Raw genomic sequence first — 15,467 nt, 5'->3', positions numbered from 1 at the left:
TTCCCAAACAATTTGTCTTTATTCTGGTGCAGTAGCCGAGAGTGTTGTAGTTCGTGGATGATGTACCTACGGGCATATGATGTTTACTGGCCGGTTTTCCAATCTAATTACTGATTTTTGAATAACATGACTGGATGAGCTCTAGCAACCTCATTAAGCAATTTACGAAATTTCTACTGTTTTTGTTGTTGCGAGATACAAGCTGTGTTTTGTACAGCGTTCGTAAATATTACGGGTTCTACATATCTGAGTGCCGTATAATACATTGAGCTATTTGAGAGATATTGTTAATGCTTCAGTTACAGGGTTTAATGGTGAGAAAAATGCTACATATGTTTATAACTATTTATGCAACGTGAAATGCAGTTGCAATTTCGAATGTGAACAACCATCAGCTGTACAACGGAATGACAACAGTGAAAATTTGTGGCGGACCGGGGCTCGAACTCGGATTTCCCGCTATACGCGTGCTGACGTCACTTGACACCCGTTCAAGTTCATCGTTGATCCATTCACTCACATTTTTTATTACAGCGGGCAGCTACCCAACACGCTGAGCTTGGCTATCCGTACACGTCCCACGGCCAGACCCAATCTTTTATACACTACTGGCCATTAAAATTGCTACACCAAGAAGAAATGCACATGATAAACGGTTATTCATTGGACAAATATATTATACTAGAACTGACATGTGATTACATTTTCACGCAATTTGGGTGCATAAATCCTGAGAAATCAGTACGCAGAACAACCACCTCTGGCCGTAATAACGGCCTTGATACGCCTGGGCATTGAGTCAAACAGAGCTTGGATGGCGTGTACAGGTACAGCTGCCCATGCAGCTTCAACACGATACGACAATTCATCAAGAGTAATGACTGGCGTATTGTGACGAGCCAGTTGCTCGGCCAACATTGACCAGGTGTTTTCCATTGGTGAGAGATCTGGAGAATGTGCTGGCCAGGGCAACAGTCGAACATTTTCTGTATCCAGAAAGGCCTGTACAGGACCTGCAACATGCGGTCGTGCATTATCCTGCTGAAATGTAGGGTTTCGCAGGGATCGAATGAAGGGTAGAGCCACGGGTCGTCATACATTTGAAATGTAACGTCCATTGTTCAAAGTGCCGTCAATGCGAACAAGAGGTGACCGAGACGTGTTACCAATGGCACCCCATACCGTCACGATGGGTGATACGCCAGAATGGCGATGACGAACGATACACGCTTACAATGAGCGTTCACCGCGATGTCACCAAACACGGATGCGACAATCACGATGCTGTAAACAGAACCTGGATTCATCCGAAAAAATGAAGTTTTGCCTTTCGTGCGCCCAGGTTCGTCGTTGAGTACACCATAGCAGGCGCTCCTGTCTGCGAAGCAGCGTCAAGGGTATCCGCAGCCATGGTCTCCGAGATGATAGTCCATGCTGCTGCAAATGTCGTCGAACTGTTCGTGCAGATGGTTGTTGTCTTGTAAACGTCGCCATCTGTTGACTCAGGGATCGAGACGTGGGCGCACGATCCGTTACAGCCATGCGGATTAGATGCCTGTCATCTCGGCTGCTAGTCATACGAGGCCCTTGGGATCCAGCACGGCGTTCCGTATTATCCTCCTGAACCCACTGATTCCATATTCTGCTAACAGTCATTGGATCTCGACCAACGCGAGCAGCAATGTCACGATACGATAAACCGCAATCGCGATAGGCTACAATCCGACCTTTATCAAAGTCGGAAACGTGATGGTACGCATTTCTCCTCCTTACACGAGGCATCATAACAACGTTTCACCAGGCAACGCCGGTCAACTGCTGTTTGTGTATGAGAAATCGGTTGGAAACTTTCCTCATGTCAGCACGTTGTAGGTGTCGCCACCGGCGCCAACCTTGTGTGAATGCTCTGAAAACCTAATCAGTTGCATATCACAGCATCTTCTTCCTGTCGGTTAAATTTCGCGTCTGTAGCACGTCATCTTCGTGGTGTAGCAATTTTAATGGTCCGTAGTGTATGTTGTTCTTGCGTCGTCACGTCTGCTCGTACACTTCGTACTGGGCAGGACATTTTTTTAATTGAATGTCGCTGCCCGGTATCGACGGATAAATACGTAATTGCAGTGGCTGTGTCGTTAAGAAGACCGATGTAATGTTCTTTAGGACATCTAGGCATGTCCGAAGGAGCATTGCATCGCTCTTCTCAACAACACAGGCACTGAAATTTCGTATTCATATAACATCAGGATGGTTAAGGCATTCTTTGTCGGCTGTGCGCCTTCTATTAACTTCAAACAGGAACAGGCCATATTTAAAAATTAACGGAGTTTATTTAATGTCTTAACAATTTTCCCTGTCTTGAAAATGGAAATTTATGGTGCTTCCGAATAGTTTCTATTTCAAAATGATGTTAACTTGCAACTGCTTTTTGATAATGCCCACAGGTTATTTATGTGAATCAGAGTTATAATGTAACACACAGACTATAAAAAACAATACTGACAACATTTTCCCGCTTGCAGCACTTTTAAATTTGAATAGAATCTTTGCTCTTAGGAACATGACGATGTTGTAGCATGGTTTTTCACATTTGGGAAAACCTTACTTTTCCAAAAAAATAAAGGCTGCAGCACACAGCATATGAAAATGGAATAAGAAAATATATTAAACTGCTATTACAGTGTCGTAATAGGGTGCAGTCTGAAACTGTTCCAAGACACTAAACTCTCCACTTTATCAAATGAAGCATCCACATAAAGAATCATATGCACTTTTTGACTTGTGACCTACCATACGACGTATGTGTGGCTATGTAAGCTGCTGATTAGCTTCAGTGCGAAACGCTACCTACCTACTCGGAAGAACTCCGTAATTCGAGAGTGGGTCTTTGCATGTTTGGTGTATTCAAGACAAATATGTGAGAATACCAGTTTCTTTGGAATAGAATGACAACAGCCTCCATCAGCTGCCTAGGGGACCCCGTCTGCTTGTCACCAGGTGGATCCCAACGACGGCGCTGGGTGACTGGAGGCATACTGGCCGACGCGCCCACCTCAACAGTGCAGTCTTGTCCGTCTCTGTACCTCTGTCCGAGCCGGCCGAAGTGGCCGTGCGGTTAAAGGCGCTGCAGTCTGGAACCGCAAGACCGCTACGGTCGCAGGTTCGAATCCTGCCTCGGGCATGGATGTTTGTGATGTCCTTAGGTTAGTTAGGTTTAACTAGTTCTAAGTTCTAGGGGACTAATGACCTCAGCAGTTGAGTCCCATAGTGCTCAGAGCCATTTGAACCTTTTTTTTGTACCTCTGTCCGAGCACTCTGGTACAGCGGAAAAAACAGTGCGCATTCTCGCACTGTCGTATGAAATGTCCGCTTGTTCATATTTAACATCCACATACAGGCTGAAAGCAATGTCGGAATAAATGGAACGTCGTCTCAGGTGGTTCGTTACAGAGCTATTGCATTTCGTTCGATTTCTTACTCCTGTCTGTACTGCACTCAAAATATCTGCGGAGTAGTACAAATACCGACAGTATGCGCTTTGTGTTTAGGTTGGAAGCAAACTTGTTCCGTTCACTTACGGCACTTGCTGTTGTCAATAGTGATCTCCACTTAACCCTCCGCCCTCAAGTTTACATTAAAAAAAATATCTAGTTGACTTATCGTTAGGCATTTAGCCAAACCAAATTAGTATTTACAGACTGCTACTCTATATCACCAAGTGGGCATTTTAACATTTTTGTAAGGTAGTGTTCCATTTATATGTTTCACGAAACGCAGGTTTATGTACACTATCAGCAGCTGTATAAATTTTATTGAAATGCGCTATTAATTCTTCATTTATGCGACCATATTGTCCGTTGTTGGTTTACAGTTGTTGAAGGTATTTAAAATTCTTTTTTCTCAACTAGAAGAAAATCCGTGTTTTATCACCAAACGCGTTTCCTTTTATTGAGATAAAGCATCATCAGTGAAGGTATTTCACGAGCGAAAAACCAGGCATGCAATACCACCATTGATGATGTTTTATTTCAATGAAGCTAAACGCATTTGATGACAAAATATGCATTTTATTGTAACTGCCAAGACGGAATAAAAATGCCTTCAGTAATGTGTTATTGATGTCGGTCTATGTAGGCCATCTTAGCTCTGTGGTCTGCATAAATCGGAGCTACTGGCACATCTTGATAAAGTTTGTACAGCCGCTGCTGGTTTATGTAAACATGTATTTCATAAGCATTTTAAATTACACGAATAACATTTAAACTTCTTAGAAATGAAATGGTAAAAGTCGAGCTATTATTTCTTTTAACTGTTTAAAGTAGATGAATGGAAATGCCGTGTGGCTAGGGCCTCCCATCGGGTAGACCGTTTGCCTGGTGCAGGTCTTTCGTGTTGACGCCACTTCGGCGGCTTGCGTGTCGGTGGGGATGAAATGAGGATTATAAGGACAACACAACACCTAGTTGCTGAGCGGAGAAAACCTGCGACTCTGCCGGGAATCGAACCCGGGCCGTTAAGTATGACATTCCATCGCGCTGACCACTCAGCCATCAGGGGCGGACAACTGTTTAAAGGATCACAATAACATAGAAGAGTTCGCAGTATTCACCGTGCTTGAATATCTTATTCATACGAGGTCGCATACTGATGTACTGGTGGACTGCTAATCAGAAGACAGTAACTTCACGGTATTCCTCTTGTATACCACTGATTCACGTCTTGAATGCAGTACTGGTCGTGCCTGCCTCTTTTTTTTTTGCTGCAGTGTTAGTAATACATTAACAGTGATACACGGCAGTATGCATAGGTTTGTTGACGAAGAGTTTGCCAATATGCACCTCGTATGTGGGTTCACTGAATGCAATAGAAGAGCGGCACAGCTACACTATGCTGAGCTGCTGCTGCAACAAAGATACCCTCATGACAGTACTTTTGTATCTGTGAGTTGTTGAATTATTCTGTATTTTGTGCTGTACGTTGGTAATTGGATGTTAGAGCGTTCTTCATTGTTGTGAAGATATTTTCACAGTAACAAAGGTAATTAGGAACTCAAACTAAATAAATCATTTTGACATTTCATCATTACTACATTATTAATCTGTAACGAGCCATGGAAGACCACGTGTCCCTTCTACGAATAACTCAAAAAATATCCCTGAATAAATTCAGAAATTTTTCGATTGAGATCGGCTATACGTTGAACATTCGATCGTTGTTGTACAACACTGTGAAGTTCTTGCGTTGTAAAAATGCATCTCTATTTTGTCAGTGGTGCCAGAAGACGACAGCAGTTCTCGAAATTCTGTAAGAATGCAGAGCGTGACGGCGATAACATTGAATAAAATGCTGTCGGGTTTCCAGGCATATCAAGTGGTTAAAATGCCACGAGCTTTCTACCAAGCACACCACGGCCATTGTCAAGCGAATGACAACGAACGATAATGGTCAGGGAATGCGTGGTCGAAAGCTCGTGGCATTTTACCACGTGACGTAGCTGGAAACCAGAGAACATTAAGTTCGTTCTCGAAGTTCGGTTATTGTTGGCCACAGAGCTACGAAAACTTCCCTCGGGATATTGCGACGGTGCGGCCCATTCGCCAGTTCGAATTCTATTCTCGCTATCACTATGCAGAAGTGAGCGCCTGACTAAATGAGTGAGAGGGCACAGCGGCGCATTCTCCAGCAGGTGGGTACTTGCCAGCAGCAGGTGGGTACTCACGAGCAACAGGTGGCGGCGAGCGGCGGCGTCTCGCGGGCGGCCATGCGTGTGCGCGCGGTGCAGCGGCAGGTGTGCGTGGGGTGTCGGGCTGGGCCGAGGTGCGCTCAGTGCGAGGAGCTGTGGCGGACTGGCTGAGCCGCCGACACACCTGGGCGGGCCGCCGCCGCCGCAGCAGCCACCGAAGGCGGCCGCCGCGTCTGCAGGCGACGTCACGCGCGCCCGGCGAACGTGTCTGCGGCCGCAGGGCCGAGGTCAGGGTAGCCGCCACCGCCCTTGCGGCAGCTTCCGCTGCAGGTGGCCGCCCACCAGCAACAGGTGCCGGGCGAGGTGGCGCACTGCACTCGCGAGGAAGGCTCTTCAAATTCCAGTTTGGCTGTAGACATCTACATTTTCTGTGGGTTTGATTAAACATTAGACTACCAGGAGCCTATAACATCTACCATATACTTATTTTTTTATTACGAGTGGAATATGAACGTGTGAATAATATTCATTCAATTATGTAATTATTTCTTAAAAAGATGATAATTATGTAAAACAGAGACAATATTTGTCTCACATTCTTTGATAATCTATATCATTCTTTTCTTTTGTTGTGTACCCTTTTGTCGTCTTCTTCTGGTGTACATCGCCGACGCAAGACGCGAATCGATTTGAGGTCTGTTAAATGAAAAACATTTAATGTAAAATTATTGTACTTTTATGTTCATTTGCTGGTAAAAACAAATAGAGCCAAATGCGTTAAAACTATTTATGATTAATTATTGAAAATTCACTTCCTCTTTTAATTATAATTTTGTATTAATTGTGTTATCATAGCCACAAGAAGCGCAGCCATTGTCAGTTGCGATTATATAGCAACGTCGTCTGTACTTCTAGTTGAAAATAGCATGGGTTTGTGTTAAACTAATTTTCAAAACAATTTAATAATTTTTTTATTGGTGGCATCAATGATTTATTGGGAAAAGGAAAATCTTAATTATAAAAGAAATCCTCTATCTTTTGTTGACCGCCATCTTAACTTTTATTACAGCGGCAAATTTAAATTACTTGAAACTGCAAACTTTCAATATTTCGATGTGTAAGAAATAAATGTGCACCGATGGTACTGAACTCTATTTATAAAAGAAAAAATTAATCGAATCAGACTGCATCTTCTAAGAACAGTGCTGATGGTATTTATTGTTGAACAACATTTCATTGCTGATGTAGTGGCCAAAATTAAACTACGCACGAATCACGGAGAAAAATATTTCTGGTAGCATACGTCAGTGTTGTGTGCGGGTGGTATTCTGTGGTTCCTTTTCATGATCAATTTGCTAAGAATAATTAAATCCATCGAAGACAAAAAAATTATAAAAGCTCTGATGTACGATCTGTAATTTTAGTGATATGAACACAGCTCACAGTCAACATTATTAAACTACGTCAGGTGGAATTCTTGTGCAATTTGAACAAAATAATTATCCGGGAGAAGTTGTAGTTCAAAATGGTTCAAATGGCTCTGAGCACTATGGGACTTAACATCTGAGGTCATCAGTCCCCTAGAACTTAGAACTACTTAAACCTAACTAACCTAAGGACATCATATACATCCATGCCAGAGGCATGATTCGAACCTGCGACCGTAGCGGTCACGCGGTTCCAGACTGAAGCGCCTATAACCGCACGGCCACACCGGCCGGCTTGTAGTTTGAACAATGCATTATACATGTGTATAATATTGTCAGTATCGTTTACAAAATCAATGCAACTGCTAAAAAAAAGAAAAAAAACAGTGAATTCAAACCACAGAATACCATAGAGTGTCGTATCATCCATATTCATTGCACTTGTCGATGTTGATGAAACACAAAAACCGCACAAGCCTTTGGCACCATCTCTGTCTGTTCTGCTCTGGATATACCTGATAGATATCACGGTCAAATACAGAGCTCCAAGGTACTGGTTAAAGATGGGGAGACTAGATGTACGCACAATACCTGGTGTACCGATACAGACGACACGTCGCCTCAGAAGTTAGCGTTTGGACAGGTGGCAAAGTGAGTGCAATGTAAGTGATAAGTGACGTAGACTGTGGGACTTCTTCCCTGACGTAAGGGAGAATGGATCCTACCGATTCCAGCCGCGGTATGGTATGTTTCTTAAATGGACGAGGACCTTATGCCACTCTCTTGAACTTGGTGGGTCTGAGACAGAAACCTATATACACGCGCTGGGCTGGAAAGAAGCTTCCCCAGAACACACTGTCTTCCTCTGCTTGTAGTACGCGAACTATAAGGTATACATCACACTTAGACTACACAGAAACAGAAATACATACACTAATGGACATTAAAATTGCTGTACCACGAAGATGACGTGCTACAGACGCGAAATTTAATCGACAGGAAGAAGATGCTGTGATATGCAAATGACTAGCTTTTCAGAGCATTCACACAACGTTGGCGCCGGTGGCGAAATCTACAACTTGCTGACATGAGGAAAGTTTCCAACCGATTTCTCATACACAAACAGCAGTTGACCGGCGTTGCCTGGTGAAACTTTGTTGTGATGCCTCGAGTAAGGAGGAGAAATGCGTATCATCACGATTCCGACTTTGATGAAGATCGGGTTGTAGCCTACCGCGATTGCGATTTATCGTATCGTGACATTGCTGCTTGCGTTGGTCGAGATCCAATGACTGTTAGCAGAATATGGAATCGGTGGGTTCAGGAGGGTAATATGGAACGCCGTGCTGGATCCCAACGGCCTCGTATCACTAGCAGTCGAGATGACAGGCATCTTATCCGCATGGCTGTAACGGATCGTGCAGCCACGTCTCGATCCCTGAGTCAACAGATGGGGACGTTTACAAGACAACAACCATCTGCACGAACAGTTCGACAACGTTTGCAGCAGCATAGACTATCAGCTCGGAGACCATGGCTGCGGTTACCCTTTGACGCTGCATCACAGACAGGAGCGCCTGCGATGGTGTACTCAACGACGAACCTGGGTGCACGAATGGCAAAACGTCATTTTTTCGGATGAATCCAGGTTGTCTTTACAGCATTATGTTGGTCGCATCCGTGTTTGGCGACATCGCGGTGAACGCACGTTGGAAGCGTGTATTTGTTATCGCCATACTGGCGTATCGCCCGGTGTGATGCTATGGGGTGCCATTGGTTATACGTCTCGGTCACCTCTTGTTCGCATTGACGGTACTTTGAACAGTGGACGTTACATTTCAGATGTGTTACGACCCGTGGCTCTAGCCTTCATTCGATCTCTGCGAAACCCTACATTTCAGCAGGATAATGCACGACCGTATGTTGCAGGTCCTGTACTGGCCTTTCTGGATACAGAAAATGTTCTACTGCTGCCCTGGCCAGCACATTCTCCAGATCTCTCACCAATTGAAAACGTCTGGTCAATGGTGGCCGAGCAACTGGCTCGTCACAATACACCAGTCACTACTCTTGACGAACTGTGGTATCGTGTTGAAGCTGCATGGGCAGCTGTACCTGTACACGCCATCCAAGCTCTGTTTGAGTCAATGCCCAGGCGTATCAAGGCCGTTATTACGGCCAGATGTGGTTGTTCTGCGTACTGATTTCTCAGGATCTATGCACCCAAATTGTGTGAAAATGTAATCACATGTCAGTTCTAGTATAATATATTTGTCAAATGAATACCCGTTTATCATCTGCATTTCTTCTTGGTGTAGCAATTTTAATGGCCAGTAGTGTATATACGGTACGTTACCGGCGTTGTCTGAAATCCCAGTGTTCTATAGAATGCCTGGGTAGTGTACAGAATGCCTCACGGTTTTGGACAAATTAAGACTTATAAGTTTTTTGTGAAAATGTTACATAGTTTTCCTAGACATTCTATAGAAGTCTTAGGCGTTATAGACAATGACCAGTACCATTCACGAAAAGTTTTAGAAGGGCACAAGATGAGAAACCTTTATTATTTAATACGCATTTGAAACTGCAAGAACAAAACTACAAAACAAAGCACAGGATGTTCTTACTGGAAAATAATGAAAGAAAAATTGAGGCTGAAGGGCTTGTTACCGGAAGTACTCACGTTTATTTGATCTTATACATAAATTTCACGACTTAAAGAAGACTGTAAACAGAATATTGTTATAAGTGAAACACAAAGCAGAAGTGACATGACCTAGTTGTTTTCAGCAGGGAAGGCTAGAGTGATATTTTGAATTGCACTTAATTTTGTTTCTGCGCAAAGGCACCTCATATTTTGGCATTTCGTGTTGCACAAATACATGATGAATTTTTTGTCGCTTGCTGTGGACTGAGAAATAGCTACAGATCGGAGAGATATTTCGTGGTCGGGAAAGTCTTCAATTAAGCTTTTGGGACACAGAGTGAATTGCGATCTTGCGTAGGTCTCCTTCAAGATTCCTTCTGCAGTTCCAAGTCGGTAAAAGCCATCTTCCGCCACGTTCATAACGAGTGCCAACAGATTGCGTGAGTCACCCAGCCCTTTGTCGACGTCAGGAACCGGAACTCGCACAGTGGCATCGAAAGGCACAGGAGCAGTATTTTTGTCAGAATCCCTTTGCATTTTTTAGCCTGAATTTCAAGGTTAAATTTCATTTCCGTTTTACCTTTGAATAGCTTTCTCAGTACTGAAGCAAACACTGCACAAAATACTAACCCCATAACCTTCTGGTTCGTCGCCGTCATCGTCCTTAGGAGAGTGTTCGCAGATGGCATGAACGTTTCGCCACACTATTGACATATAGAGTACCGCTGGTTTCTTTTAAGCAGACACAACCGATGCCAGAAAAAAGGATTTTAGGTAACCACAGAAATGGAAGGCTCTTCGATAACCATGGCTTCATCACTGTTTTGGCTTCTTCCATCATGGGCTGCATTCTCATCTATGGCTTCTGCAGAGAGATGTGCCGCTTGCATTGATTCACTTCGTCTTCCTTTCTGCTGTTGTGTTGTTTGTACGCTCTCTATTTTTTCCAGTTCTTTCTCGGTTTCTGCGTCTCGTAAAATGTCGTCAGACAGGGACGACGTCGAGAGACATACTCTAGCTTTGTAGCAGAATAGAGCTTCGAATGGTGACCTGTTAATCCCAGAATGAAAAGATCTGTTATTCATAAGCTGGACGAACCGTAGTCCGTCAGTCGAGCAGCTAGTGGGATCCGAGCACACAGAATTTTCAATGTCCTGATGTGCTCTTTCTACGAGCCACTGACTTTGTGCGTGGCGTGGTGTACTATGGACGATCTTCAAAGTTGGCCAATACTCCTTTAGGCTGTTTACCGCATTGTTTGCAAATTCCCTGCCGTTATCGGACTATGTAATCATTGGAGCACCAAGCAATATCATTGTGTTGGTGAGGTTGTAGGCTACTTCTTTCACTCTGTTTGATTTCTGAGCCCTAAGAACAACAAACTTCTACTCTCTATCAGGATGGTAATAAAAATCGATGAGATCGACCTGAGAAAGGGAACTGAATTCCGAAAACAGCGATTGCCTTGATTACAACACCTTTTTTAACACCTTTTTGCTTCTTCTGGCAAGGCTCACAAAGGTGAATGTGCAGCTCAGTATCACGATGGGTAATGTTCTTATACGTGGATGAACGTTGTTAAAACATCCCGTCTCACACTGCATGACCAATAGCCGAGTGGGCCCTATGAAGTATGTCAAATAACTCGGAGTCCGCGACGTAAGATTGAATAGCTCTCGTATTTTCTGTAACAGGATAGATCAACTTAGTTTTATTCTCGACCATCATTACATATTAGTGTTTCAGCAGCTAATAGTCCAGTGGTTCCTTCTTGATGGTCGTCTTAGCCTTTTTCACATCGTTGACTAACTTTTGGTAACTGGTTTCGGTTACGAAAACACAGTTTTTTGCAGCATTGGCTCTTACTTGAGATAATTCAGAGCAGAACCGTCGACGCATGTCAGCATGGCATGATTCCTGTCATGGTACTACACCCCCTTCCGACGTGGTGATGAAAGAACGGCAGGAAATAATGGCGGGAGAGCGTATGTAGAACTTAACTCGGATGCGATACACTGGAAAAATGCTACGGCGATACCAGTGATAGCTGAATGTTGGGGTATAACAATACGCTGTCTTAGCCTTCATTAAACAAAGACCCGAGGGCCATCGCAAGCAATGGTGGAGGAAAAAAAGGCGGGATATTACATACTTTGCCAGCAGACAATCCGGCAAAGTATACAATGCCAAGGTAATGTCTAAAATATCAATCTTTTCAAACTCTGACGTTCTATTTTAGGCATTCTATACATTACCTAAGGAATCTATACAAAGCCGGGTTTCACACAATGCCGGTAACATATACACAGCAAGAAGAAACCAAGAACAGTGGGCACAATTAAATGCATTAACAGACAGTATTTTAGAAACAGCACATGGAAAAAACCTGCGCACACGACATAAGAGACGTGCCTATATGCAACATAACGACAATCTTCAGCGGGTGGACAGCCGCACCCACACATTTCTTCCACTTTCTTTAATTTCAGACCCCTAAGAACTGCAAAGTCAGTGAGATGATCTTGGTAGACCATTGTGAACTTCTGCTCTCTATCAGGATGGTATTGATAATCGATGAGATCGACTTGAGAACGGCAACTGAATTCCGAAAAAGAGCCATTGTCTTGACCACAACACGACTCTAACATCTCTTTGCTCCTTCTGCAAGGCTCACGAAGGTGAATCGACATCAGTGACACTGAAGAGAATGAGGAGGAGGAAGAAGATACCATGTAACAGTAAATGAGACACCTAGAATTATGAATCAGACATAACATGCCAAAATGCACTCACAAATTGCGCATATCAGTCAAATAACAGTTAAGGATAGCGATTACTTGAGTAAATGTAGTGTAACATGCTGGCAACCTAGCCAAGAAAGCACCCAATTTAAAAATACTATTTCGCTACTGCTAACTATGAACTATTTTGTTGTGACTGGTGGTCAACAGCTCGAAGAAACCATTCCGAGGTATTCACCGCCAATTACAGTCGGTGATGGCACTGACATATCTCTCCCCTGTCCTGTCATCTATTTACGTCCTTCTTAAAACATCGAAATTTTGTTTATGTTTCAACTACAAATTACTTTTATTTTAAAAAAGAATTTATTCTGTGTAAAAACAAAAAACTACAAAAAGACAACAAATGAGAACTGTATGTATACGACCTTTTTTAAAATATCAGGTAACTGGTCTTAAGTTCGCAGTAAATAATTAAAAAAATATATAAAATAAATAAACCTTTGCCCAGACTCGGATCGATCTCAGAGAACAAGTGATCTGCTGTCTTCAAGTTTCGTTGTTCACCCTCTGTTATGTATTGCTGCACTGAATTATTTAGTGCCTACACATAGGCAACCCAGTGGACAGATTTGCAACGCAGGCTGCTGCCGCTTCTTCTTAGACAGCTCGTGTCAATGACCTACAAGCATGTATTGATGTTCGGCACGTGACAAACGGTGTCCGTATTGAGCACCCGTAGTGTGAGTTAAAAACTTGGAGTGGTACTCCATTCACTACTGCGAGACTATTTTTCGCAAGTCTTTTAGTTTTTATGCAGTTCACTTCTCAAACCCACATCGTATGAGGGCTATTTTTTTCAACCTCGACCGGTCGCGAAATTAAACTACAGTGAAAATGCGGTGAAGCTTTTCACGTACTGCGCGGTCTCTTTACTACGTTTCAGTTCTGATCGTACAGTCAGCTCGTAGAGCTGCCTAGAAAATAGTGTCTCCCGCCAAGTGTCAAGTCCGATAAGGGGTTTCTCCCGATTTCACGCAGCCCGCTCGTATGAACCGCTGGCTATTAGGACATCATTTTGACACAGACAACGAGCTGCTGACCGGCGTAGGGAACAGGCGCAGTTCACCGCTGGCTGGCTTGTATGAGGAGGTAATCGGATAGTTGGTACAACGCTACAACAAAATACACTCCTGGAAATTGAAATAAGAACACCGTGAATTCATTGTCCCAGGAAGGGGAAACTTTATTGACACATTCCTGGGGTCAGATACATCACATGATCACACTGACAGAACCACAGGCACATAGACACAGGCAACAGAGCATGCACAATGTCGACACTAGTACAGTGTATATCCACCTTTCGCAGCAATGCAGGCTGCTATTCTCCCGTGGAGACGATCGTAGAGATGCTGGATGTAGTCCTGTGGAACGGCTTACCATGCCATTTCCACCTGGCGCCTCATTTGGACCAGCGTTCGTGCTGGACGTGCAGACCGCGTGAGACGACGCTTCATCCAGTCCCAAACATGCTCAATGGGGGACAGATCCGGAGATCTTGCTGGCCAGGGTAGTTGACTTACACCTTCTAGAGCACGTTGGGTGGCACGGGATACATGCGGACGTGCATTGTCCTGTTGGAACAGCAAGTTCCCTTGCCGGTCTAGGAATGGTAGAACGATGGGTTCGATGACGGTTTGGATGTACCGTGCACTATTCAGTGTCCCCTCGACGATCACCAGTGGTGTACGGCCAGTGTAGGAGATCGCTCCCCACACCATGATGCCGGGTGTTGGCCCTGTGTGCCTCGGTCGTATGCAGTCCTGATTGTGGCGCTCACCTGCACGGCGCCAAACACGCATACGACCATCATTGGCACCAAGGCAGAAGCGACTCTCATCGCTGAAGACGACACTTTTCCATTCGTCCCTCCATTCACGCCTGTCGCGACACCACTGGAGGCGGGCTGCACGATGTTGGGGCGTGAGCGGAAGACGGCCTAACGGTGTGCGGGACCGTAGCCCAGCTTCATGGAGACGGTTGCGAATGGTCCTCGCCGATACCCCAGGAGCAACAGTGTCCCTAATTTGCTGGGAAGTGGCGGTGCGGTCCCCTACGGCACTGCGTAGGATCCTACGGTCTTGGCGTGCATCCGTGCGTCGCTGCGGTCCGGTCCCAGGTCGACGGGCACGTGCACCTTCCGCCGACCACTGGCGACAACATCGATGTACTGTGGAGACCTCACGCCCCACGTGTTGAGCAATTCGGCGGTACGTCCACCCGGCCTCCCGCATGCCCACTATACGCCCTCGCTCAAAGTCCGTCAACTGCACATACGGTTCACGTCCACGCTGTCGCGGCATGCTACCAGTGTTAAAGACTGCGATGGAGCTCCGTATGCCACGGCAAACTGGCTGACACTGACGGCGGCGGTGCACAAATGCTGCGCAGCTAGCGCCATTCGACGGCCAACACCGCGGTTCCTGGTGTGTCCGCTGTGCCGTGCGTGTGATCATTGCTTGTACAGCCCTCTCGCAGTGTCCGGAGCAAGTATGGTGGGTCTGACACACCGGTGTCAATGTGTTCTTTTTTCCATTTCCAGGAGTGTATGTTTGACTCGGAGCGGCGGCTATGTGGAGAAGTAGCTGGAAGGTGTCGCTAAATGTTATAAACAAATTTTTTATTTATTTTCACTGCTGTTTCTACTCCACGACCGATCAGAGGTAGAAAAGTAGCTTCGCATTTGTGAAGAACCCAGTATGTTCCAACCCCTCCCCCGCTGGAAAATGAAATGGTGGGAAACAGTTTCTTCACATTGTTACTTCTGACACGGCAGAAACTAAAACGACCACACATTAATGTATTTCGTACTGAAAAAAAAGGATTGGTAGTCAATGGGTTAAGGCAAATGCTGGGAAGGCTCATTCGAAAATAACACGGACGATGTTTTTCCATACCTTCCCCAATAC

The 15,467-nt window shown here is 44.7% G+C and overlaps 1 protein-coding gene across 1 annotated transcript in view; it reads right to left on the bottom strand.

Moving 5' to 3' along the window:
• The window catches only part of LOC124595064 (pH-sensitive chloride channel 2-like), a 311,686-nt gene extending 305,867 nt beyond the window's left edge, over positions 1–5,819 (bottom strand). Inside the window, exon 1 of the mRNA XM_047133641.1 lies at positions 5,717–5,819. Within this exon, the coding sequence (XP_046989597.1) occupies positions 5,717–5,760 (44 nt within the window). The 5' untranslated portion in view covers positions 5,761–5,819. The remainder of the gene's footprint in view (positions 1–5,716) is intronic.
• Between the last annotated feature and the right edge of the window lie 9,648 nt (positions 5,820–15,467).

This window comes from Schistocerca americana, chromosome 2 (assembly GCF_021461395.2).
Source record: "Schistocerca americana isolate TAMUIC-IGC-003095 chromosome 2, iqSchAmer2.1, whole genome shotgun sequence".
NCBI classification, from domain to species: domain Eukaryota; kingdom Metazoa; phylum Arthropoda; class Insecta; order Orthoptera; family Acrididae; genus Schistocerca; species Schistocerca americana.
Note: the sequence above shows the minus strand (reverse complement) of the source record. Positions and strands in the feature narration are given on the sequence as shown.